At 43.3% G+C, this 26,887-nt stretch overlaps 1 protein-coding gene across 3 annotated transcripts in view; it reads left to right on the top strand.

The window, feature by feature from the left end:
* PAPPA (pappalysin 1) overlaps positions 1-26,887 on the top strand; it is a 174,609-nt gene that overhangs the window by 47,929 nt on the left and 99,793 nt on the right. For all 3 annotated transcript variants that reach the window (XM_065035947.1, XM_065035946.1, XM_005498388.4), the window contains exons 3-7: positions 2,772-2,917; positions 7,327-7,620; positions 11,572-11,764; positions 18,065-18,186; positions 23,471-23,978. In XM_065035947.1, coding sequence (XP_064892019.1) covers positions 2,772-2,917; positions 7,327-7,620; positions 11,572-11,764; positions 18,065-18,186; positions 23,471-23,978 — 1,263 coding nt within the window. The remainder of the gene's footprint in view (positions 1-2,771; positions 2,918-7,326; positions 7,621-11,571; positions 11,765-18,064; positions 18,187-23,470; positions 23,979-26,887) is intronic.

Below are 26,887 nucleotides of genomic sequence, written 5' to 3'. Positions count from 1 at the left end.
TCCTTTTAGCATTCTGTTCTTACACCACTTGAGTATGTTCTGCTCATTTTCAGACTCTTGTTGGCTAGCACAGATTTAGTGGTCAAAGAAATACTATAAAATCAAGTCCAATTGACTTAGTCCGGTGGATTTACGTAAGAGATGAGTTCAGTCTCAGTGATGCACTGAGATCACTGGCCAATTAGTTAAATGCTGTCTGCTCTGGCTGTTGTCTGCAGTAATAACCCATGTACAAAACAGCCCTAGATGTTGAAGCACATAGGTTGTGTGCAAGTGAGAGCGCGATTGTGGCTATGCACTGAGGGTATAAATGGGGATTGGATTGTGTAAACAATAAGCAAAGAGACAGCCGAGAATAAAGAAATATTAGTTTAGATTGTTTGAAACGCTAAGAGAAGAGTGAGGATAAAATGGGAATCTCTAGAGGGTAGTTTGATTATAGTTACTCCTACGGGGATTTGCATAGGCCGTGAGGTATCTGCATCCAGAGTCAACAACTGCTGTCTCAGTACAGACACTGAGCCTTTCCTTCCTGCTGTGATACAAAACACACAAACATTTTTCTACTCAGAGGTACGCAAGGCTTCTGTTTCTGTCCTTTCCTCTCTTGCACAATGTATCTCATCGCTCCTGCGTTGTCTTACACTTTTGCTCATCGTCTCTTTTACTGATGTTGCCACACATGCAAACATAGACATCGTTCCCTTCAGATACGTGTATCCTCTGTCATGTGTTCCCCAATGCCTTACACTTTCATTTGGAAATGCACATTAGTGCTCATATGTAATTTTCGACTATTACTCATGGACATATATTTAGAGAAGATGTTTTCAAAGGTGCAAAAAGATTATGCACAGCCTCAGAACAATATGTAGATGCGCGCAGAACAAGCTTGAGGAGCTAAGGGAAAGATCTGTGTGTTTTCCACAGATGTGTTGGGAACAGTGGGGAGATGAGAAATGTGTAGGGGGTCACAGTGCTGACCTGTCCTTCAGGATGTCATCCACATCCATCGGAAGAAAAACACTGTATGGAATGGAAACATACCCTTCCAGTGGTGTCCCCAAAGAACACGTCTTCCTCCGTGAGTCAGCGAGGGCCTGGGGACACCCAGCCATGAACTATTTTGGAGGCAATGACTTCAGCAAGTGGCAGGGGAAGCTATTGTGGAAATATGAATGTGTTTTCCATTGGGGAGTCCCCCAGGGAAGGACAGAAATATCTTGATACTGAGCCAACCCCCTTATTTTTTCTTCACCCTTCTGGGAACGAAAGCCTTGCAAAGTATGCAAGGAACCCTACTTACTGAATGTGACTGCATTTGATTTGTGAGCTAAATAAGCCCTATACACACCAATGCACGTATGGAAAGGAGGATTTAGGAAGCAGAAATCAACCTGCTCGAGCCCATCATGGTGTCTTTTCCTTACAAGCTCGTCAACCGTGCTTGACTGTGTGATTTCTCCATTATTTCCACCTGTACAGTGAAGACAGTTTTAGATTTGGTGTTAGCACAAATACTTCATATCAAAAGGCAGTGTGAACTGGAGACAGAGAAGCAATGGGTTGACTCTTACGTTTCACATTCTCCAGCTTTACTCTGAATTAGAGCATCATGTTGCCGCTGATAGCAGTGTGGCACGCGCTTCGGCAAGTAGCTCCTCCTGTACTGACAAAAACTACTCCTTTAAACAAGGGCTAACAAGCCAGCAAGCTTAAGGGGTTGGCTTTGCTTGCCTGCAGGCAGATTCCTCTGTAACCTCCAGACATCCCAAAACCCAAGAAGAAATGCTGCTCGTCTTGGAGGGGGGACCTAGGGAGCCTTAGGAATTTATATCGTCTTACAGTACCACTGCTATGGAGATCTCTTGGCACAACTTTGCTTGCTGGAAAAGGCAATTCCTGAACAACTGTCCTATGTCAGGATTAGACCACATGCAACTTGGCACAAGTGACTGTCCCTGGTGCTAAAGGAGGAACTTGCTGGTGAAGGGGCTGGAGCACAAGTGTGATGGGAACAGCTGAGGGACCTGGGGGGTTCAGCTGGAGGACAGGAGCTGAGGGGAGACCTTCTGATCTCTGAACTGCCTGAAAGAGGAGGTTGGAGCATGGAGGAGGTTGGTGTCTTCTCCCAAGTAATAAGTGATAGGATGAGAGGAAACAGCCTCAAGTTACACCGGGGGAGGTTTAGGTCACATATTTGGACCAATTTCTTCATGGAAAGGGCTGTGGGGCATTGGAACAGGCTCCCAGGGCAGTGGTGGAGTCACCATCCCTGGAGGGGTTGAACAGAGGTGGAGATGAGGTTCTCAGGGACATGGTTTGGTGGTGCACTGGGCAGTGTGAGGTTGACAGTTGGACTGTATGGTCTTAAAGATGTTTTCCAACCTAAACTGTTCTGTGATTCTCTAATGAACAGCTTAGAGGAAATCTGCAAGGTAACTGATGATATAAAAAGATTTACTGACCATAATGCATGGTTAATTACATTTACAATAAATAGATTCCTATACTTATCTTAGGAATGTGGACAGCTTTATGTATTTACCTTGGATTTTGTGGCCTTAGTTAATCAATGGCCTGGAGTGCTCAGATGAGATTCACTATACGAATATAAAGTAATTGAAGTTTGGGAGCGGGTTATTAAAATATTTCAGGTGACTGATATGCAGGATATTATAAGATCTTTGCCTGGATTGCAGCACTTCTTCAATACTTCGTTACTTTTTGTGTCACCTTTAGAAAGAAATAATGCTTTTCTTTTTCTGCAGAGCATACTTAGATGTCAATGAATTAAAGAACATACTCAAACTGGATGGATCCACACACCTCAACATCTTCTTTGCCAATTCCTCTGAGGAAGAGCTGGCTGGAGTGGCAACTTGGCCCTGGGACAAGGAAGCCTTGATGCATCTAGGTGAGTGATAAAGATGTTTCTTCTTTGTGAAGCATTCTTTTGAGACGGTAAGAAGGAAAGACAAATATGCGTTAAGCTCTGTTCTGATTTCTTATCATTCCTCTTATATATAGTCAGGGGAAAAAAAGTATTTCACGATTCCCAGATACTGGCTCACAACCAGGAAAATATTAGGTTATAAACCCAAAGCATATTATGGTATTTGTAGATGATGTCAAGCTGAAAGTATTTCACCTTTTAAGTGAAGCTACTTTACAGGGCATTCACTCCATGGGAGCACTTTGTGAAGAAGACTGGGGGGGATAGGTGGGGGATGCTGGACAGAAGTGAATTTTTAACCTTAGCCCGTTACGTTCTGATCCTTAGTTCATTACTTAGTAAGCATTCAATTAATTTTCCTCACAAACAGTAGTTAAAATTCGTTGCTATTTTCTTCTACCAGTGTTCAAAAGAGCTAACTGCTGAGAGATTGTATTTCTAATGTTCATTTGAGTGGAACTGGAAAGAGTTCACTGCCCTGCAGATTGCCCTGTGTGTTTCATAACTAGGTTGCTGGGTATGGCTGCTGGAACCCAGGGATCCAGACAAAGCTGTGCAGCCTCCCAAATGACTCATTGCCCTGACACCTGCAGTGCCACTGGACCTGTGCTCCTTACAAAATGTCAGAGGGACCTCAAAAGGTTCAGAAGCCACTGACTGAGTCTGTATGTACTTCTCTGAACTGCAGAAAAACCTCCCTTGGGCTGCAAACCTGATCTGGTCATCTTACAAGAGCAGGGAGTCTCACAAGTTTTCCAGACATTTCTTCAGGCTGTCCAGACTTTCCTAGGCTGGAAGTGAAGTTTCATCCAAGTTCAGTCTTTGTGAAAGGCTGTTTCAGACAGTTTTTATGTTAACCAACCCCATGCTGAGCAAAACAAAAAGGATGTGGCAAATGTAAAGCCTAGACAAGAAGAACAAATACGGTGTTTATCCTAAAGCATACTCTAAGTGCTGAACTACAGCCCAAGCTATTAGTCAGGGAGGTTTTTCCACGTTCAAAAATATATTACCCCAAAACCCAGAAGTTAACATCTCCTTAATATCATCTCCATAGCTGAGAGAGGTGCATGGTCAGACCAAGCAGTTGGAGTCGGCTGCCCTACTTCAGTTAGTAAACGTTTTATTGCAACATCCAGCTCTGCAGCTGCTCTGGAAGAAGCGTGAGCAAACTTCTCTTCCCCAGCACGAGCACTGACACACATCCAGTCTCTTGCCGAGCTCAGCTGGGAGTGAGGCCACTTCCACCCTGACTTGCCTCCAGCCCCATCTCCATGGAGCACCCAAACCAGAAGATGCTGTAGGTGCCTTCCATGGAGCATCGCCCATGGCAACATCTGCTGGCAAAAACAAAGATAGGTATTAACCCCATCCTCAAACAGCACCCACGCTGCGGTGATTTCTGTCACTTTGTAATAGCATGGCCCTCTGCTCCAGCACAGGAACTCTGTTTGCTTCTGATTGTGCAGCAGTATGGGTCTCTGGTGAGAAATGTTGGCCCTAATGCCGCTGCTGGAGTGAAATAAGGCTGCAATATAGCCGATCCTTCCCTAAAATGAGTATTTTCACAGCTTCATTTGCTGTTGCCCTGGGAGGGAGCAGAGAACAAGGGGAGAGCTCCAAAGCGTCAAGAAGAACATTCTGCAAGAGGGCTGAGGCTTGCCCAAAGCCCTGATGAGTTCTGCTGTCACTTCGTTAAACTAGTTGTCAACATCATGCCGGAGCAAAACAGTTTAAATTCAGCTCCTAGAGTGTATTGACAGAATTCATCGACCAAAAAAAAACCCCACAAAAAAACTCATGAGAAAAAAAAAGGCATTAACCAACAGTTTAAAGTTGACTCGCAGTGGAAAAAAAAGGTAAAAATAAATAAATAATGGTCATAATTTCCTGTCATAATAGCCCTCCTAGACCTGTGCCTGGTCTGCAAGAATTCATCTTTAATCTTTTTTACTCTCTTCTATAAATCCAATATGTACTTAATAAAAAATATGAAATATGTCCTGTGGTGCAGATCTAAAGGCTGGGATAGAGATTGGCTGGGTGAGGGAGTTTATCTTTTCTGGAAAACTGCAATTGATTTAGATTCTTGACAGCTGTGAAAAATATAAATTCTCAACAAAGGCAAAAATCAAATCTCCCTCTCCAGCTGCCTCGGGGCTCTCCAGTGCCAGAGCCACTTACCCAGCCTTTGGTTTGAAGGCACGTCCTGCTGAGGAATTTCACCAATGCTCCTGCCATTGGAAAACCAACTCTGGAGTTATTCTTGGGAAAGAGACCCCCACAAAACAACACACCAGGGCACTCTCTGGGTGTAAATGGCTCCACATGGGTAGATCCCAAGAGCGAGGGATACAAGGAACACGGATATTGCGGTAGCTGCGTATTTGTGTACAATTAATTTGGATTGTGGAGAATTAGTGTAAGGGCCAGTTCAGTGCTGTCAAAAGGATGTGTAGATGCTGCACGTGGCAGAATACACATGATGTTGCAGCGTGGTTTATTTCATTCACTCTTTTGTGTCTATATTTAAATTTTCAGTTCAGTTTTTTGATGTTATATATGTATTTGTATGTGCCTATGTGACTCCTTTCCACTGTGTGCCTGTGTCCTTGCAAGACACCCAAAGAGGTCCTTCCTCTCTCTTCAGCATTGATAAAATTTCAGCTGGAACCCTGTATCATGTGTGGACACTGTACTTGAAGGAAAACGTGAGACAACTGTGAAAAACAAAGGAGAACAGTCAGGGAGGTCTCAAAAAAGGATTAAACTACAAGGAAAGGTTGAATGGAACGCAGTGATTCAGACCGAACGAAAAGAGCCTGAAATGGGGATGATGACAGTCTCATAAAAGCTGATGAAAGGGGAGGAGAATCTTCTGTTTTTCGTATCTGTGTGAGGCAGGACTTGAAGTCATGAACTTAAATTGCGAAAAAAAATCAATTCAGATTAGATGCGAGTTAAATCTTTGCAGGCATAAGGATACTGAGTGCTAAAATTGATTGCTGGGGCAGTCATGTCATCGGAGGTTGTAAAGAGACATTAGGCCAATATGTGTGAGGGATGGCATTGACCTAATTGGTCCTGCGTTGTTCGAGAGTGGAATTTAGATGACTTCTAAAGATCTTCTTGGTCTTATTTTCCTCTAATTCCATGGTTATTGCAACCAAGTCTCCAGGCAGATGAGAAGGGAGAGTCCATGGTGCATCAGAACCCAGTGATCTCATCTTCCCTGTGCTAAAGTCACTGATAGAGTTCCTTCTGCCAAAACCTTTTCTCTCCTTGTTGTCACTAAATTACTAGTGTAGCGTATTCAAGATTTATTTTCCCACTATAACTTTTACAAAGCAGTCTCCTGTTCTCATGGCAGGCAAGATAGTCAAACAGTTTTAAATAAAAGGCTTGGAAAAGTTGAGGTCAACAAGCTAAATAAAGAAAATATGAAGTACATCATAAATCTAAAGGTACATCTAGCAGAGCTAAAAATATAATTCTTATGATTAATTCAGTATACTGTAAAGCCTCACTAATTTACTATTTGCTTATCTACACATCCCGTAATTCATACAACAACAACAAAAAAATCACCATTGGTTTTCTTTGCACACATTTAGCAAACATACGGTTCTTTTAGAATTATCACATCCTAGGATGTAATATTTTTTGACACATTAGATTATTCATAGTGGACTGTGCAGTTCAGGTCAGACGAGGCTCGTGTGAGTGCATGAACAGTGTGTTTCTGACAGTCACTTCAACCCCATCTGTGATCAGAGCACACCTCGCAAAAACTGTTCCAGCCTTGGGTGTATTCTCTTTTCTGTATTCAACTCTTAGTTTGCAAAAGTGGGTGCAACCTACTGCAATTTTTAGGGTGTTTCAGAAGTTAATAGGCTTCTGTTATGTCTTTACTCTGCAGAATAACATACAGAGAGTGCTTCAGGTATGTTTTATTCGATTCTTGGTATCCAGTGTATCGCTTACACTTAGCTGGGCAGAATAATTTTATGTAGGCAAACTAAATGATTTGAAATTGCATAGTATGAAGTAATTGCATATAGGATTTTAGTTCGAGTTAACAAACCAACCAAACTGACAATATGCAGTGGAAAGACCAGTTGTCTCTGTGTTTTTAGTTTACGACATTGGACTTTGTACCACAATTCCTCACCCTTAGAGCCCCAGATTAAGGGTGTGATTGAACCTTGTGGTGTAGTTTCTCTGGGCAGTTGATTTGCCCAATTGTGGAAAAAACAATCCGTGCTATAGAGGATCTGATGAACTACCACTGGGTCTGCCCTTAGGATTGTTTCCCTTTCTCTTACTGTTGTGAGAAAAACAAGACAAACAAAACTCTTTTCCTCTTGCAGGTGGCATTGTGCTGAATCCCTCCTTCTATGGAATCCCCGGCCACACTCACACGATGATCCATGAAATTGGGCACAGCCTGGGGCTCTATCACGTCTTCCGGGGAATCTCAGAGATCCTCTCCTGCAGTGATCCGTGCATGGAAACCGAACCATCCTTCGAGACCGGCGACCTTTGCAGCGACACCAACCCTGCTCCTAAGCACAAGCTGTGTGGGGATCCTGGGCCTGGCAATGACACGTGCGGTTTTCAGAGTTTCCTAAACACGCCGTTCAGTAACTTCATGAGTTACGCAGGTACTTGGGTTTCCTTGTTTTGCTGATGGTGTCTGTGATTGGGCAAGAACAAAAGAATGACAGTATTACCTTTGCTTTCTACAGTCCATTTCATGCACGGCTTTATGCTGACCGGTGTGTCCATTGGTCTGGGATCAAACTTGATGGCCCCTGGAATCCCTTCCGATTCTCCTTCTTCTTTTCACCCAGTTTTCCCCAACTTTACATAGTTTCACGTGATGGCCAGGCAGAAAGTTTGGGGTAGGGAAGCAATGAAATAAGCATTAAGAAAACAGCTTCCAAAGGCTCTCTAGCAGATTTGACACCCTACTTTCCTGGCATCTGGATGCCTGATCTATGAGGTCTTTGGAAAACTCAGATTCAGAGATTATTTACCCTCTTCTGAGGTGATATTGAATGTCAGATGAATATTGATACCACCAAGGCTGTAGGATAAACTTGTGACAGGTAGACATCTAATGAGACACTGCTCATGCCTCCAGGTGTCTGTTCAAATACCATGTTTATTGTATTTGGAGCCACTGTGTTTCAGCTGGAATCACTCGCATCTGAGTTACATCATTAGAGTGTGAATACTGGGATAGTACCAGGATCAGGATTGCTCTTCTGGTCTAAGACCACCAGTGCTGGTCTGTCCTGGGAGTACAACTACAAAGGCTCCATATCAAAACCACCCCTCCAAAAGCAATAAGCTGCTGAAGCACAAGCCTGATTTTGTTGCCGTAACTCGGTGGGTTTCTGGCACTTCTACTCACAGAGTGTAATGCAAAGAGACCAGGAGCTCCTGTGACCCTTGCCTGCCAGATAAAGGGGGTGGGGGATTCTTGCTGTACCCCTCAAAGTTCATAGGGAGTTGAAGAATCCTCTGTTATTTCCCAGAAAGAACAGGGGATACCTTATTTCCCCTTATTTTGGGTCACAGGGTCTAGACGTGATGGAAGTTGGTGACACTGAGCTGACAGCATCAACAACATTTTAAAGGTAACCAATATACTTACAGCCACTGAAGGGCACCTTTGTACTCCAGGCAAAAACACAGATTGCCCACTCAAAAGGTCACTGGAGTGCTTATTCTGTAATAAAACTGTAGAGAAGCAAAGTGTTTAATGTCATCTGGGGCACAGATTGAAATGATTTATAACAGAAATGCTTGTATGCCCTTCATGGCACTAGCCAAAAGCGATGCTTAGTTTTCTCTTTATTTTTTTGTTTGTGTAGACGGTGTTTTCAGGGACAAGCATCCATGCATGGAATCAGCTCCTCAGCGCATTATGTGCTTCTGTGAGTGTGGCAGGGCAGAGTCTTGCTGCTTATACAGCCTCCTGGTAGCATCGCACAACTAAGTCGGTGCCACTTCAGATGACAACATCCCTCTGCCAAATTGTTTTGTGTGGATGCGACAAAGGGCGGAGCGAGTGTTTCCAAACGCTGAGGTCTCTTCTTCCACTAGCCGTGCCAGTTCTCTCGAGAGCCGAGACAGAGAGGCAAACCACAGAGATACCTATCTGCGCTCGAGAGCTACATATGTGCTGGTGTTCTGAGCAGAAACCTTTTTTCTTCTTGAAAAATTAAGTGAAGCGACATGATAGGCATCTCTAGAGCTCATGCATGAATCTGTTTGTTTTTCTGTTGTTGCCAGTGGAACAAAAATCTATCAGGATATCAAATTGCAGTAGAAATACCTTTGAAGCATCTAGGTTGAGGTCATGCAGCTCTAAACATTGTCTTTCCTTTCTGTTTTGCTGCTTCTGTACAACACGATCATATTGTGTTTGTCTAACATCCATCTGTCTAGTTATCCCAGCTCTGCAGCAAAGCACTGACTTAAAGAGTAACTTTTCGTTCCCTGAAATAACAAGTTACAATGTCAAGATCGAGAAATGTAAGAAATTGGACTTGTAAATTATTTTTACAAGTCCAAATAGCCATGGTGTTCCCAAATAAAATATAACTTAGTCTCTTAGATGACTCTTCATGAAATCAACAGGAATTCTGCCCTGAATTCTGTTGGAATAATCATCCCAGCAGTGCCTCTTGAATTTCTCTAATTATTACTCTAGTGGAAGTTCTTAAACTTCTCTTGAAATGGAGGGATCAAGTGAAATACCTTCCTTGCCTCTCCTCCTCCCCTTGCCCCAGGACACAGCCTGTGCTGGTGTTTGAACAGATTGGGAATGCAGGTCATCTTTCTCCTGTGCCATTGTCTCACTGCTTTGTCCTATATGTATTTTATTGTTCCTTTATGATGGCTATTAAGGGCCTTTGTCTCCTTCTGTGCTTCCGTGAAGAATATTTATGGCATTTAGAGCGTGCTCGGCGACAGACCATTGAAAATTATTGAGGAAATCCAGAGATGTCATATTAAAGCGGCTCTTTGCATACCCACATGGATTTGTATATATTTCCAGGCTGGTGGTGTCTGCCTGCCTGTCATCTGGGTGTGTTCAATGAGAGGGGGTTCACTGCTCAGGGAAGTGAGGGGAGATGCGGGAGAACCTGTGAACTGAGGTCTCCTCCCTGTGGTGGGGCTGTAGTTGGAGCAGGATCCCACCCGAGGCTGTCTGCTCTTCCTTGCATCTCAGGGAAGATGTGGTAAGGTTTTAAATTAGCCAGCAAATTCACACTTCTCTTTAGAAAGAATTCATATATTTTCATTCCTCTTGAGTTCCACAGGGCACGGACTTGAAGACATCAGAGCATCCAGTAACGCTGTTACGATATTGAACTGCCAGCTTACATGCACACAAACAACTCTCGCAACAGCCTTTGGTGACCTGCATCTTCCCCGCAATGTGTATTACTTGACCTGTGCAGAACTGTCATTGTTGTTTGTATCGCAGCACTGCGCAGAGGTCCCAGCTGGGACTGAGCTTTACTGGGCTGGGAACTCTGCAGGCTCATGTGAAGAAACACTTTGTGTTTTCAAGGGCTTTTCATCTGATGGGAAGAGTACCAGAAAAACGGTTAAAGTGCTAGCATCGAGTTCTTCAGCATAGCTTTTCTGGGTGAATTTGCACAACGTGTTTATTCCTTCTGTGATCTGCACAATAGAGAAATAGTAATCTTCTGCTTCTCCAGGGCATTGTAGCTGTGAAGTTGTTTGGTGTTCAGAGGGCACTAGATATGTTCTTATTACCAAGTCATGTTTGGGGAAAACAGATGAAATGAGAAATGGGTGTTTACAGGAAATTATCCAGCAAAATTGTTTCTTCATTTTGAATGAAAAAGAAATTTGAAATATCAAAACTGTTTATGAAAATTCAGAAAGGAGTTAGAATCATCATAGTAATGGGGGAGATTTTTTAGTAGAAAAAAAGTTCTTTTACTGAACCAAAAAATGACATTTTCGATCAGTGTTTGTAATAATTTCTTATTTAAATCGATGATTCAGAATATTTTTATTCATTAGAAAATTTAAGGACTTGAAAAAATTATGTGTTTTTAAAATTCTGTGTTCTTTTAAGCTAAGAAACGTGTTAAAGTCTATTGCACATTGTTTGCCTGAATCTCAGGCAACGCTTTTTCCGAACAGTAGCCATCTCTTGCCCTTATATCATCTCTGAGATATTCCTTTAGACATGAAATTCTTCTAAGCCCAGAGATCCACTGGTAGCCCCAATTCTGACCAGAAGGTGCTGCACTGCGGCTTTCTGTTTCTTCACCTCCACATGTCTCTCTCGTCTTGGGATGATCTCTAGGTGCTTCATATGTATCCCAGACCAGAGAGAGAGAAGATTTATGGATTTATTTTTTCCTTTTTAGCTTTTGTTTCCTTTCCCCTACCTCCACAAGTGATGACTGCACTCATTTGTTCACAGGCCATTAACTTTAGTGTGCTGTAAGAACCCAGCCCGGCTCTTGCAAGAAGCTGCTGTTCACCACGTCGTAATTCTCCCTCTTGCTCCCACCTTATCTCCTGTGCCATTGATGTGACTTCTGTTTCAATTCCAGATGATGATTGCACCAACTCCTTCACGCCCAACCAAGTGGCCAGGATGCACTGCTACTTGGACCTCGTCTATCAGAGCTGGCAGTCCACGAAGAAACCGGCTCCTGTTGCGATTGCCCCCCAGATTGTGGCTCGGACCTCCACCTCTGTCACCCTGGAGTGGTTTCCACCCATCGATGGGCACTTCTTTGAAAGGTGACCACGCGCTGCTCTGTACTCTTGCATGGAATCGAACGGGAAGGGAAGAAATAGGGGAAAAAACAGGGGCCCCTCTCCAGGAACGCAGCTTTATCATATGCTGTGCTCAGGCTGGGTTAAGGCTCTTTCTTAAATTGGTTCCTATTGAGAAGGTTATTGATCTGTTTTCTGCTCTTCCTTTCTCAGCCTGTAGCACTCGGTTGAGGGCCATTGATTTGCTATGTAAAGGGCAAATCTTTTTCCATACGTTATGGGAAGAATTTTCAATCAACGATTTCAGCCCTGTGATTCCTGCTGTTATTGCTCCTCACAAATACCTGTGGGCTTCGGCTCTGCCTGCACGTTCCCCCTCCTCCTCTTGCACATTTCTTTTGCAAGAACATGGGGAATCTTGTTCCTCCCCCTGTGACAACACAAAGGTCCTGAGCAGTGGAGTCTCACAGGGCAGGGAGGTGGCAGGGCCGGGGGACAAGTGTTGTCTCTTCCCTGAGCTGAGATGGGAGCTGAATCAAACATCCAAACCGCTGAGGATTTATTGTGCAGGTGTCACCTTGCTACACCCCAAGTAGAGCGTGTAGGTCAGAGTCTGTGTGTCACAGGCATGCAGCTACGTGGTACCAATAAAAATTAAATGAGTGTAGGGTTCTGGACAAGAGTTGCACCACATAGCAGTTCATGAACAACTGGGTAGTTAATCTAAATACTCTTGGATGGGCTGTAGGAGCAAAGGGAGCCCTAGCAGACAATTCCCTGAATGACTGACCTTCTCGCATTACCGTTAACTCCCCTTCCCTGTCTGCATTTCTCCACCGCTTTTTGCTTTGTTATTTTGTAGAGAACAAACTTTGCATGTCCTTCAGGGCTGTAGCAGTACGTACCACGGGAGGCCAAATTTACAAGCACATTAACGCCCAAAGAGCTGTCTCAGCACTGCTGCTGTGCTCGGTGAGAGCACCTTGAGAGCCGCTGCCTCCAGAACTCCTTCCAGCACTGCGAGGACACCCTGCCCATTTCACTGGCCAGCTTGCACTTTATTTGAGGAGGCAGAGAGCTGTTATTTTCTGCTCGGATGAGGTTTTCCAACAGGGAGGGCAATCAAATTGTATCAGGAGTTGATAAAGAGAGATTTTGTGCTCTGAGCAGTGTTTGCTTTAATTGCAGTTTTGCAACTGAATCCTTTTATTCCCTATGTGCAAAAGAGACTTATGTGGAGTTCTGAAAATTAATTCAGAATTTTTTAGCCTATAATCATTTTTAGGTAAATTAAGTTTCTCCAATTTAATTTAGATTTCTGAAGATACTTATTGTGTTTTAAATAAATACCATCTGCCCCTTAAAACACATTGATGCAGAGTTAATTTTTATGTAACCAAATATGTCTTTATTACATATTTCTTATAACTCAATCAATATGTTCTTAATAACCGCTAGTTAGTTGCTTCTTAAATAACATACAGTGGATAGCCTGCTTAATATAAAATTTCATAACAGAGTTATCATATGTTAAATAAATAGTGATTTTCTAGGGAAAAAAAAAGTCCTTAGGGTTTTCAAGTCCGTGTGCTCAGTATCACTGAAGAGATTTAAAGACACAGCCCCAAATACTTTGAGTCCAATTCCTTGTTGAAAGGAGATTCCCAATGCTAACAGATCCAGAAATGTTACTGTGACTGTTTAAAAATGCCACAGAAATATATAGGTGGTCCCGTCTAAAACATGCCCAGATTTCTGATAAATTAATCAAAACAAGGATGATCGTAGTATTAGAGTGACTAATACTGGAAAAGCTCATGTGCTGAGCTTCTAGTACCGATATGTCCAGCGCTGCTCGGTTAGAGATACATGCCTGTATCAATTTGTAAAATTGGGTCACTGTGCAAGACAAGTAGGAGGTAAAATTGGCCAAGGATAATCTTATCTGTGTGTGGGAATACTGTAAATCTTTGCAGATATTTTTACACAAAGTGCACACCATGGCCCAAATTTTACTTGCCTCACTTGAATGAATAAACTCATTCACTTCAATGGGACTATTCATGTAAAAAACAGAAGACTGATACTCAACTGCTGAGTGCCTTGGGCCTGGTTTCTAATGCACAGAGGCCCCTTCCATGCTGTTTTGACAGTGTAAAAGGGCCTTAAAAGGATGAATGGCTCTGGCTACATTAGCAAGTATTGTGGCCCAATATAAGTAGATCTCTAGCGCAAAACAAGTTGTTAATGAAGACCTGACGTCAACGCTGTCGGGGTTTTGGGGGGGTTGTTCCAGCCCAGCTCCAGCCTGGCCCCATGGCATCAGCAGTTGGTTCACATTAGGTGTGGACCTGGAACACACCTCTGCTCTGGTTTTGGGCAAAACTGGGTCCAGCTTCCATGTTCTAGCACTGCTCACAGTGCTGTAAATGGAGTACGTGAAGAGTTTCACTTCACCAGCTCACTCCCGATCCAAATTACAATACTTTTATGTCCCTTTTCTTCTCTAGAGATTTGCATAGGCAGCGACCTCTGCTTAATGGAAGTCAGGAAGGGAAAGTTTAGCCCCGTGTTTAAAAATCCGACGCTGGGCTGGCAGCATCTGTGGGGGAGGTCCTGGCCCGTCTGCGGTGGGAAGGAGATAAAGCATGGAAGGCCATGTGCCTTTTTCCTGCTTCAATGTAACCTTGTCACAGGTGCTTTTCTTTTAGGCCCTCAGTGCTAGGAATTACGTGATTAATTATGTGGGTTTGGGGACAGAGAGTAATGCCAACTCATAGTTCTTGTACATTTGGGGTTGGCTGTCCTGTGTCCTCACACCTTGGCAAAAGTAGCTACGTGAGCTCTGCACAGAAGTAAAATCTTCTTCCTGACAGACCCTCCTTACCTATTTAGTATGTTTAATTGATGGTTGCTATATGGCTCTAGAGAGTCATTTACCTGCACATAAATTTGCCAACATGTGTTTGACCCTAAACTCCAGCAGCTGGTTGAGCTTCTAAACATCTCTAATAATCACATGTGTCAAGAACCAGCATTTCTTCTTGTAGCTACTACACGTGGGATTGGAATTCTTACACAAGTCCATCCTCTCATTTTAAAAAAGCATGAAAAATATCACATGCGCATGTAATAATAAAATAATAATAGATACAACAAAACAAGTGAAAACAAGTGAAAAAAAGAAAAAAACTCTATTCATTTCCTGGCTGCATCTATTAGATGTGTTCATCTGCTGTCGCTAAGCATCCATTCATGCGCCTCCTGTTTGATATGCGTAGGCAGGATGTAAACAGTTATTGTAATAGGGCTCTGCAGCAAATTCTGCTTGGGCAGAAAACTTTGAATGCATCTGCTCTTCCAAGTTTTCATTGAGGTGACTGCATTAATTTCCATGAATCTGATGCTATCTCATTCTGAGCAAGCAAATATTTTGGTCAGGATGGTGTCCCAGATCTAGATGGCTGGGCTTGATAATCGCTTGCTTAAACCTTGCTGGAAACTTCCGGTGTCTTTGAGGGGAGAGCACCAATTCTGAATTTCAAGTAAGCAGATATAATTTAGTCTGAAAACAGGTGCTCTTTACTGAAAGGGATGACAGGTTTTTACTGGTTTTTGGTTGCCCACTGAACTGGTGCTGGCCCTAAGAAAACTGTCTGGTTTTCACCAGCAATCTTTAGGTTTTGAATCCACTTCACTGGAATATCATGCTGTAGGAATGAATTCCTCCTGAGTTCTGAACTTCATAAACTGGAATTTCCCCAGTACTTGGCTTATTAGAAAACAGAAGTCGTGATTTTCCATTACCCTTCACTTTGGGAAGTCATGTGCACTGGTGTATAAGGTGTTAGATATGCTATCATTCCTCATTAATAGTCTTGAGCCAATTTGCTCTCATTTTGTCTTGATGTCAGCGACTGCGTAAGGTGTAAGGATCTGGCTCAGGTTTTCATAAGCCTGTAAATGTGATTCCGTAATTAGTTTTGACATTCATGGCTGTTTGTAAGATTTGTGTGTGAGAGTCCGCAAACCAAAAACTTTAACCCAGGAGTCGTTCCCTGCGTAACTCCCTTCAGCCACTGGAGTTACATCAGGGTTGAGTTTGGCTCCCAAATTGGAAAAGTAAAAAGAGAAAGTTTGCTCATAGCCTTTCCCACATGATGCTCCTTGTGATTTCTCTTACCTCCAAGTCCTTGCTGCTAAAAGGAAATGTTTGTCCGTAAGTTTTTTTTCCACCATGGCAGCCTGTGATGAAATTGTATAGCTGCTAATTTGAGTAAAAAGCAGTCCTAATTGTGGAAACTTGGCTTTCAAAGCCCTGTCCTCATCCAGGACCAAGTGCTAATGCAGGAGTCTCTTTATAAAGAAACTGAAAGATTATTATTGCAGCGTCTTCTATCCTGACTGTTGTTGGATGGGTCTCTGAAAAACAACTGCACAATAATAATTCTACGTTTTGATTTCTCAGTACCTTCTATTCTGGATTCTTGAATTTTTTTGCATGTATTATTTAGGCAAGCTGAGTTAGACACTTAAACCACTGCTAAATAGCTGAGAAATTAAACAGGGAGGCAGTGTCATACCAGTAGTGTGGGTGGGTGAAGCGAGACAGAGAGAAGTTATTCCCAACATGCCCAAGTTTGTTCATTACCAGCATTACAGATTGTGAGAGGAAGAGGAGGACACCTCTGCCTCCCTTTTCTCTGTTCTGCTCCTTTGCCACGTTTTGTTCTTCATATCTTTTCAGCAGGTGCATCCCTTGCAATATGGTATCATCAATATGGCCACGGGCTGCGTTGAAATATGGTACAAGTTGTACCACAAATTTCATTCTAGGTTCCCCCATTGGCAATCCCTGCGTCCACCTAATTAAGCCAACAGAAAGCTGAGTTTCCAATAGATCCCTGTCAACAAACAGGAGATGCGAAGCTGTGGGTCGTTCCTACCACCAGAGGGAAAGGAGATCGCACAGACTAGGAGGGCTGGGAGAGTAAATTTACCATCCTGATATCCTTGTGGAGGATGCAAAAGAACTTCTGCCTGAGGGTCACAGTAACCATCGCAAAGCAGTGCTGAAATAATGGAGCAGTGGCTAAAATTTGCATAGCTCATTATAGTAATTGATGACTCGGTCCATACTTACTGTGTTACTACCATGTGTTACGCCTAAAACTTCTTTCCTAGGAGCATTTAATCATTAATATCACTAATTTTTTCCTTTCATTTTGACTGGTCATTGTTCCTTAAAGCAGAACAATGAATTCTGAATAATAAGCGACATACTGGGATGAATATCCACACATTCTAGGTCATACACAGTTGCAAATTTTGTCATCCCAAGGAATGTAGGGATGAACTGTGTGAGTTGCATCCTCAGCTGATATAAAATCAGCTTAATGTTATGGAAAACATTAGAGTTACTCCAATCTACATTAGTTTAAACCCTGATCTTGTGACTGTATTACAAAACTATTTATGAATCAGTGTTTAAGTGGGTTTTTCTGTTCAAACCCTTTTGCTGATAGTACTTTATTGACGGTAGCTGGTATTAGATGTATTGTGGAGGTGAAGTAACGTTGGCGTTGGGCAGTGAAGTGTCTTTCTTAATGCCATGTCCTGCCATCTGATGGCGTGGAGCCCTAAGCTTTTGCAGTTAAGAAAGACCCATCCGCTGGTGCCAAAGCCACCAGATGTCGAATCCAGCTTCCCCTCTGAAGAAGATTCTGTGCATGTTCTTTTCTGAGTGTTCATAACCCACCCCTTTTCCAGGCTCATAATCATCTGGGCTGTAATACACCTCCAAAAGCAGGTCCTTGCAAACTTAGCAAAGCTGTGCTTTGCAGAGCAGCTCTGTCTGATGTTCTCAGAAACTGGGACTTCACACTCTCCTCTAATCACCAGTAAGCCCAAGACCTTCACAATCTTGAAGATACTACAGGTTCAAGCAATAAATCCATAGTGGGAGCAGAAATAGATCTGAAAGCTCCTGAGGCTAGTTTTTCTGCTCTAACCACTAAGCAACACATATTTCCTTTTGTCAGGGTTTGATCCAGTTGTAGTGCAGGGAAAAAGAAATAGAGCTGAGCGTGATTTCACAGGTTGCTGCTGTTTTGTGTTGCATGGCAGATCCACAGATGCTGTCTAGGCAGCCCCTTAGCCCAAACCTACAGAATATCAGTGTCAAAAACCACTCTTATTAGTACTGTCAGTAAAGAGGGTTAAGGGGAACCGACTCTAAGTCTTATTGCTCTTAATATTGTTGAATAAGCAGCTCACTCAGCTGTTACTAAGTTGGTGTGTTTTCCTGTTTTCCTGGCCTCCTAGAGAAGTGGGATCAGCGTGTGATCTGTGTGCGGAAGGAAGAGTCCTGGTGCAATATGCCTTCAGCGCCTCATCCCCAATGCCCTGTGATCCCTCGGGGCACTGGAGCCCGCGGGAAGCAGAAGGTGAGTCACAGAGTTGGGGACAAAGCCGTGGTGGGGAGAGGTTGGCCTAGAGCTAAAGGAGAGCCACAACAAAGGTGGGAAAATCTGGGAGAGAGTGATTATACCTGTATGTAACATGAACAAAACTAGAGGACAGATGAATACACTGTGCTCCAAAGTAACGGCGCTGGCTGGAATACCTGCGATTTGGCCCCTGCGTCCTGACTCTGCCCATGAATTAAATGAATTTTGGGAGCTGAACCTGAATTTCAGAAAGCAGCAGAATGCCAAGAAGTGCTCACCATTCCCATCTTACAGAGGAATTCTGCAGGGGAGCTGTTTGCTCCTTCCACTCCAACTCCAAAAGTAAAGAATTGCACATTATTTCTTTGGGCCCAATTTCAGCTGCCTTTGCTTACCGTGTATCACAACAGGCTGCACCAGCAGACACACTGGAAGGAGCAGAGATTGCCCTTTGGCAAGTACTCTGCAGCATGAACACAGGCGACTACATCAAGCCCAGTCTAGTTAAGGGTGTTTTGTGAACTGTACTTCTCTTTGAGCATGTTGGAGGGAGAACAGTCTGCAGAGCTGTTGTATGATGACATTAGATCTTCATTGTTAACTCCTCCATATGTGCCTTCCATTATGTAAGTAGGTGGATGTGGTAGAACACATGTAAGATTATACCAGGCAAAGGTCAATAATCACAAATTATGGCTTGGAAAGAGCAGAATATTATTTTAATTGTCCATCATGAGTTGTTCCTTCGGGAGCAGCACACTCTGGGCCCAGATTTCACCGTAAATGTGCAGGTGGGCTCATTGAACTCAAAGGCCAATCCCTGGATTTTACAAACTCGTTATACAAATACCTTCTTACATTAAGGGCTTCTCTGTTCTGCAGCTAGATTGTGTGGGACTTATTCTAAAAGCAGGATTATTTGTAAGCTAATGTGGTGGTCCATGCAGCGCTGACACCCAGGAGCCCTCCTTTGTCCTAAGGTCAGCATGAGTAGCAAGACGCATCCTTGTTGTGTGGTGAGACAAAACATGTGGGCTAAATGTCCTCTGCCCCAAGCAACCAGGATGGGGACCTAACAGGGGTTGTGGTTCACTCCAACCCACCCCCAAAGTTTGGACACGCAAGGGCCAGGTTGTCAGGCACCATGCAGAGCCACCTGCCCCTTGGGTGGACGTTCAAGAGCTCCGGCTACAAGTGTAACTGGATTGTCAAGTAAACAGGAGTAGCCAAGTTTGGATCGCTTGCAGTAGTAGTGCAAGGTGGAAGATGGAATTTCCACTTAGCCAAGGATTACGAGACTTCGAAACCTTGTTTCGTTTGGAACAAAACCTGAAACTTTAGAAATTCTCCATGAAGGAAAATTAAAAACAAAACATGTTTGAGACTGGCCAAAATGTTTTGTTTAGCTCATATAAATCTTCTTTCATGAACTTTTGTTAAATTATAACATTTGAAAATAACCACTTTTAGTATAAAATCGAGGGCAAAAGCAACTGCTAATAAAAAAAAAGATAAGTGTTTCAAAGTGCAAAAGTGAAATTATTTCTTCCAAAAATGTCAAAACACAATGTTCCAATATTGTTAGAACTTTCTTCCCATTTTCTATTCCAGAAAAAAAATTGGCTAAACCAACTCAATTTTGCAAAGTGTTTTGATTTTGAAAGAACTTCATATTCCATTGAGATACGCAGTTCTGTCAAAATTCATCCAATGAGCTCTGATTTGAAAACTTCTAGATCTCACACGTCTTGCCAGCGGCATCATTCCTAGAGAAACTAAAGCTACTCTAAGATTTATTACTCAGCTGCATTTTGCATTTAATTTCCTCTTCTTACAGTGTGTGCCTGCATGTTCTTAACTACCAAGGGTGCAGACTGATCCTTATCTGTCCCAGTCAATTGCTGTCGTGCCATTGCTGTGGAAAGAAAATTTGGGAACCCTATCCTCTTACTACGTTAGTAAATTGTCTCCACTTTAGGGTAGAAAATATACCAAGTGTATGGTATTTGTTGCTCTGTCATTTTCTGTCATCACTACCGCACACCCTGACATTCAGGATCTCTGCCTATTTGCACTTGGTCTGAGTTACAAATAGTGCAGTTAGATCATTGTCTGGCTTCTTTAATTGTCTATCTGTGAGTACTCAAGCATGCAAGCTTTAAATTCACTTTCTGTAAGTGTTCATGTGTGTGTAAATCTCCACTGCTTGAATGTTCATGGAAACTGAATAAAAAAGAAGCCTAAGCGTGGCCAAAATGAACTAGTTTTAAAATTTGAGACGATGCTCATGGAAAATGTTTCGTAGTGCTTATCCAGCTTCTTAGCAGAAAGCCATATTTCTCACGTGTCTCTGAAGCAGCTCTGAACCTGGTGGGTCTGATGTCATTTTCCTGAGGTCTCACAGCATTGTTGTGCTGCATAGTTACCCCACGTAGGTGACACCATGTGGTCTGCGCTACGTGTTGAGCTGTGCCTATTGAAAACCGCTGCGGGGACTGTGTCCTGCCGAGTCCACTGCATGTGCCCGGGATGAGATATCTTGTGATTCTTTCTCAGCCAGTGGTGCCCCTCGCGTGAGTGGCTGTTTCCTCCTCAGCAGCAGTCGTGGGAAGGCACTGGAGATCAGGCAGCTCTGATTTAGTCTTCACCTAAAGTTCTATAACCTACCTGGATTCTCACCAGCAACACCAGCTATGTAAACAAGCCTTGCAGCACCTCTACAACTCAGTCAAAGGGGTTTTTTGTATGTGAAAGGTAATTTTGGCTCAAACCCAAGTAAGGACCCTCACTTACTGTGCAATATATGTATATATTGGTCAGTTCCTACCGCCTTGCTCACTGCTGACTAAAAAAGTGTGAGAAGACAATAAAAATTTTGCTGCACTAGGCTGCTCTAGTGCCTTTCCCAGTGGCCAATATTTCACTTGAGAGTGATTAATTCTGGTTTGCAAGTGGAGCTTTCTCAGTTGGGACTTAGAGTCTCACTGGACGGTGCCTTTGTCTTGACCAAGTCAGCAATGTGGCAGGTGAGCTGTAGCTGTGACAGCAGCTGCATCCTGAGAGGCCACCAGCCCCAACTACCCTCCCTGTACAAGCTTATCAGGTCTTTGGGATGACGGAGGGACACGGTGTCTGCTCCCAGCAACTTAGCTTAACTGCGTGATGAAGGCTTGTGATGCCACATCAGGCTGTGGTGGTGGCCAACATTTTTGGGGAAGGCTTCTTCCTATCCTACCAGCCCTGCTCTCTAACCAGGAGATGGAATTTGACTTCTCACAGACCTCACATTCACATTTGGTTTGTGTCGGGCGAGACACGATGTTGTATTACCCAGGTCTAATTCTTTGATGATATTTAAGAAAAGTTCTCTTTATCTCAACATCATTGAAGTTTTTAGTCTATGCAAGGCTACCATTTTTCCAAGTAGTTCTGTTCTCACTCAGAATGGGGTAATGATCTGTATTAAACTCCCTGGAGGTAGAGTTCAGTTCATCTAACACATGGGATCACACCCTGGTCTTGCAAAACATGTAGGTTTATTCACTCTGTAAGTATTAGAGAGTCCTCAAACTGACAGAGGTGAATTTGCAGGAACCCAAGTGGAGGCCACATTTGATCACGTACTAGGCTGCGAGCCATTAATCAACTCAATTTTCCTATCTGCGAGATGGCAGCGATAAGATTCACAAATCTTTCCAAAGCCATATGAGATACTAGGCTTAAAACCCACCTTCTTAGGGCTATAGTCAGGAGTTTGCTGTGAATCAAAGCCATCGGAGGGCCTGGCCAAGCACATGAGGACAGCAGCGAATGTTGAGATAACGTGAGTCGAACGGGCTATTCGCCACTCAAAATGATTATAGGCAGTACTTGTGAGCTTGCCAGGGCGAAAAAATTTGAGCGTGTTAAATGGAACTCTGGCTTTCTTCAAAGTATATCGCTCTGTGGTCTCTGCAGACACTGAAGTTAGTGGTGTTCTTGCTGCTTGGTGGTGTGTGAGGAGAAGAGGAGGGTGTGGGTCATGTGCGGGTGAGGAAGAAGCGTTAGGAGTTGCGCATCTGCAGGACAATTATGTTGGATTGTAGGGAGGACTGGCCGAGATGCCAGGAAATCTATTCTGCATCTGGGTTCATTCGGTATGAACAGGAAAATTCCCTGTGCTGTTTATCCTTGACAAAACAGGCACATTTCTAACGCTTCATTGGATCACAGACAATAAGAATAACCTTCACACATTGCCCTTTTCTCTTTAAATTAGAAGTGATGTCCTGTTTGTTCATCTTTGCCCAGTGCTTTATCTTGCTTTCCTCCTCAGTTGCAAACAGCTGTGCTCCCTCCTTTTTTTCCTCTGCCTTCTTCTCTCCTCCTCTTACCTTTCCTTATCTTCACTTTTCCCTTTCTTCTTTCTTGTACTTTGTCTTCTCCCTGTCCTGCTTGCTCCCTTTTCGTGTGATTACTTGGGAAGGAAGAGGGAATTTATAGCTCTCACTGGATTCTGTTACCAACTGTTCCACCCATCTGACCTCTCTGGATCTTGCAGTCTGTGACTCCGTGCCAAGTTGTAATGTTACCATAGTACTTGGGAACCCAGCGAGCGTTGTGGCTTTCATTAGTTTTTAGTACTACCTCCCATGTAGCCAAACGTAGCCAACGGTGAGAAATGTAAAAGTACAAGTGCCTGTTGTTTCATCATAATGAGCACAAAGAGCCAGCTCAGACCTGTGCTCCATGTGCCTCCAAGAAAGGGGGTCTTACACAACATGCTAGATGAGCCTGGAAATGGCACAGGAGTTGCTCCTCAACAGCTTCTTGGAATCAACAAAGGCTCTTTTCATTGTCGTTGTTAAAGACAAAAGAAAAAGGTTGTATTTTAGAGCGACAAGCGAGCGAGTAAGCAGGAACACAGGGGTGAACTGAAGGCTGAGTGACTCTGTTTATTGGGTAAAGAAGCAAGTGGAAGGGGTAGAAAATATAATTTGGCACAGGGGAAGGCAGTAGAATAGGAAATACAGGACCAGACACACTGGCCCCATGTGTGTTGTTTGGTATCCGGTCCAGCTGGGCACTTAAACTGGGTTTGCATCTTTCAACCAGCCAGGAGACGTAAATGTTATGTTCCTCCTCTCCACGCTGGCCACACCTCTTCTGCTCAAGTAAATAAGGAGTCTCCTGGACAGATATGCTTTCCTGCCACTAGTTTTTCTTTCAACACTGATGCAAGTGGTTACCCATGCTCTCTAACTTGTTTTGTGCCCTGTCTTTGCTTCCTTCTTTCTTTCAGGGCACCCTGACGTTGAGCAGCCTTGTAAATCCAGCGTCAGAACGTGGAGTCCCAACTCGGCAGTCAACCAACACACGGTGCCGCCAGCCTGTCCCGAGCCCCAGGGCTGCTACCTGCAGCTGGAGTTTCGTTACCCACTGACTCCAGAGTCCCTCACTGTCTGGGTGACATTTGTTTCCCCAGACTGGGACTCCAGTGGAGCGGTGAACGACATCAAGTTGCTCACCGTCAGTGGGAAGAACATTTCTCTCGGGCCGCAGAACGTCTTCTGTGACATCCCGTTGACCATAAAGCTGGATGCAGGACAAGTGGGTGAGGAGGTGTATGGGATCCAGATCTACACTCTGGATGAGCACCTGGAAATCGATGCTGCCATGCTGAGTTCCGTCCCACACAGCACGCTGTGTGCGGACTGCAAACCCATCCAGTACAAAGTGGTTCGGGACCCTCCTTTCCAGTCTGGATCTCCAGTTGTTATCTCAAACCTCAGCAGGAGATTCGTCGACACGTAAGTGCTGCTTTCCTGAGAGCTGAATAGACTTGTTCAGAGGAAAACAATAACGTGTTTTTCTCATCCTGTTAATGTCCCACATCACGATTGTTAGGATTTTGAATGAGATTGATGTACCAAGTATCACCAAGAGAGGGTCTTCTCATAGTTTCTCTCTGGAACAAGGAGCATCACACTCAGATGAAATTGCCTGAGATTTCACAGATAGATTTTGAGAAATTTCTGGGGTAGTTGTACAGAGGTGTGAAATTCAGACTTTCCTTAACCAGAATGGATATAGCAAACGGCCTGAGCTGTGATAAATTAAATGTTTAAGATAACCTATATGAGGACCTCTGAATAACATGGTCATCATTTTCTTAGAAATCATTTGAAAGGAACATTCTGATGGCGAAGGAGACAGAATGGTTTCAGTGCTGGTGCACCAATTATCTGCTAAAGAAAGAATGCAAAAAAATACACTTGCATGTTCAGGTATACACATGTATTTCAGTTACTTTCATTTTTTTACTTTCGTGTGCCACTGAAACAAATTTTGTTGGAACAGGATTGTTCTAACATAGTGAATACAGCAAATGCTCTAGTTCGTGGTAGGAACTGAGTTTCATCCCAGATGCAGTTGTGCTCATCAACACATGATTGTTGAGGAAAGTCCAACTTCAAAATATTTAATGATTGCAAGGAGATCCATGGTCTCCATGGGCATTCTACAGCAGCAAGAAAAACATCTTTTGCATAACATGATTCCCTGGAAATGATTCACTCATCTGTAGGAACAACATGAAGCTCTTTTGAAAAATGAACACCAGATAAAAGGAAACCTGCTAAGAAAACTGCACTCTAATTTAGAAAAGATGATCTAATTAGTACAGCTAATATCAAGGAAGCATACATCATTATGGTCTTCTAAAGCATATTTAAATATAATAAAAATGATTAATTAACAATTCAGTAATCATGAGCTACCATCCCTTTCATTGCCCAATTATGCAGCTCAGAAGATGCAAATTGTCCCTACAGATTTAAAAATTCAAGGTTACTAACAATAGTGAATATAAAAACAAAGCCCAGGACACCACTGACGTTATTCATGTGCTGAAAGTTAAGCATGTGCTTAAGTATTTTCTTGGGTTGTAGCCTTGTTCCAACAATTGCTGGCACTTAAAAGGAGGTGAATACTGGCATATTGGAAATATGGAAAATGGTGAATTTTCCCATGGTTTTGCTGTGAAAGCATCTTTGCCTGAAACCTGGCCCACTCTCGTTGGAAAATAGGACTGGTTTGGTTTGAAATATTTGCATACCTTAGCACAAGTTCCCACAGAAACAGGTCCAGTTTGGAGTTCATAACAAAACGTGAAAGAAAAAAAAAGGACATGCCCGAAACATCACTTGTATTCTCAGCTCTATTCCTTTGTCTTTTATTATGATTTTGCAGGTCAATTTTAGCTTACAGCCATCTGAACATCTGAAATGAAAGGGTGCTCTAATAACAAGATCAGTAGCCAGGAATTAGTGACAATTTTCCTGTGCGTCACTGATTAAATCACAAGGGGTAACATTACTGTACCTGTCCGTATGTCTTGTCTAGTGACAGAGCCAGCTGAAAATCAGACATAAAATTTGTGTTAGCCTTGCTGGGTTCTACCTGTGATCATTTGACAGAAACGGGTGGTTGGTTTTGATTCAAGACTTCAGCATGTGCTGGAAATTTTGAAAAGCAGGGTGCACAGCACTGATCCGTATCCTCTGGTGAGGGGGGGGTCATGCAGCATCGTTGTCTGATGCTCTGTGTCCAGGCTGCTGCTGGACCACACCTGGGGATGCAGCAAACTCCGCGTGGGGTTGTGGTGATGTGGGAGAGGCAAAGGCAAGATGAGTTGTCCATTAGCACCTTGTGCAAAGAGGAGCTGCGGTCCTTGTACTCCGTAGGCAAGAAAGAAGGGAAGATGATTCAGGGAGGTCAGGGACAGAGGTGCTGGGCTATGCTCCTGTGTGTATTTATTTATAAATGCAGAGGTAAAAACATTCTCTTTTTATCTGCCTGCTTGTCTCATTCTGTACAGCTGGAATTCAGCATATCTGTGCAGCCAGCCTGTGCAGCCCCTTTATCCCTCTGTGAGCCCCAAGCCCATTACCTCTCCTTTATGCTTTTACACGTTTTCCATATTAAATAAAATGACACCCCCACATGTTCTATGGAAGGTTATTTTGAAGGCAGCCACATATCTTTACTCTTGCCTCCTCTGACCTTGATCTTCACTTTCTCGTTTTCGCCCAAAGAAAATATTTGCTTGCACTGTTATCTGTGAGCAAGATCCTTTTCCCAGGTGTGGCAATGCTGAAAGAAGAATTAATTTCTCTTACCTTCTTCCCGTCAAAGAGAGAGAACTTCTCTTTAAGCTAAGAGCAGAGGCAGCCTTTAATGGATAGCCCTTGCCTAGTCAGCACTGGGTGCTCCACAGAGGAGAGTAAATAACTAGAACAGTGGAAACCTTTTATTAAGAATTGCAAAATAATGCCAGACCTTTTGTTCTCAAGCTGAATTTTAATCTCAGCTCCTTGGCTCAGGGCTGAGGCTTACAAATATTTGTAAGGGACAGGACTGTATCCTTGGACCTTACACAAACCAGGCAAGATGCACTAACTTCCAGTGAGTATGATCAGCCGTAAAATTGCTGGTATCTGTGATACAAGATGAGAGTCAGAGCCTAGGAAAGCTAAATAAATCAGTGGGGGAATAAAAAAACAAAAACAAACAAAAAAGAGGTCAGGCCAGGTGCAGCACAGAAGTGCTGAGTCTTCACACTGCAGCGGGTGATAAGGAACCTCATCTGCAGATCTCACAGTCTCAGCTCACCACTGAATCCAAAGTTCAGGTTGTGCTCTTATCTAGAGGGTCTCAC

The sequence above is a fragment of the Columba livia genome, chromosome 19 (assembly GCF_036013475.1).
Source record: "Columba livia isolate bColLiv1 breed racing homer chromosome 19, bColLiv1.pat.W.v2, whole genome shotgun sequence".
Classification (NCBI taxonomy): domain Eukaryota; kingdom Metazoa; phylum Chordata; class Aves; order Columbiformes; family Columbidae; genus Columba; species Columba livia.
This window is presented reverse-complemented; position numbering and strand designations above follow the sequence as displayed.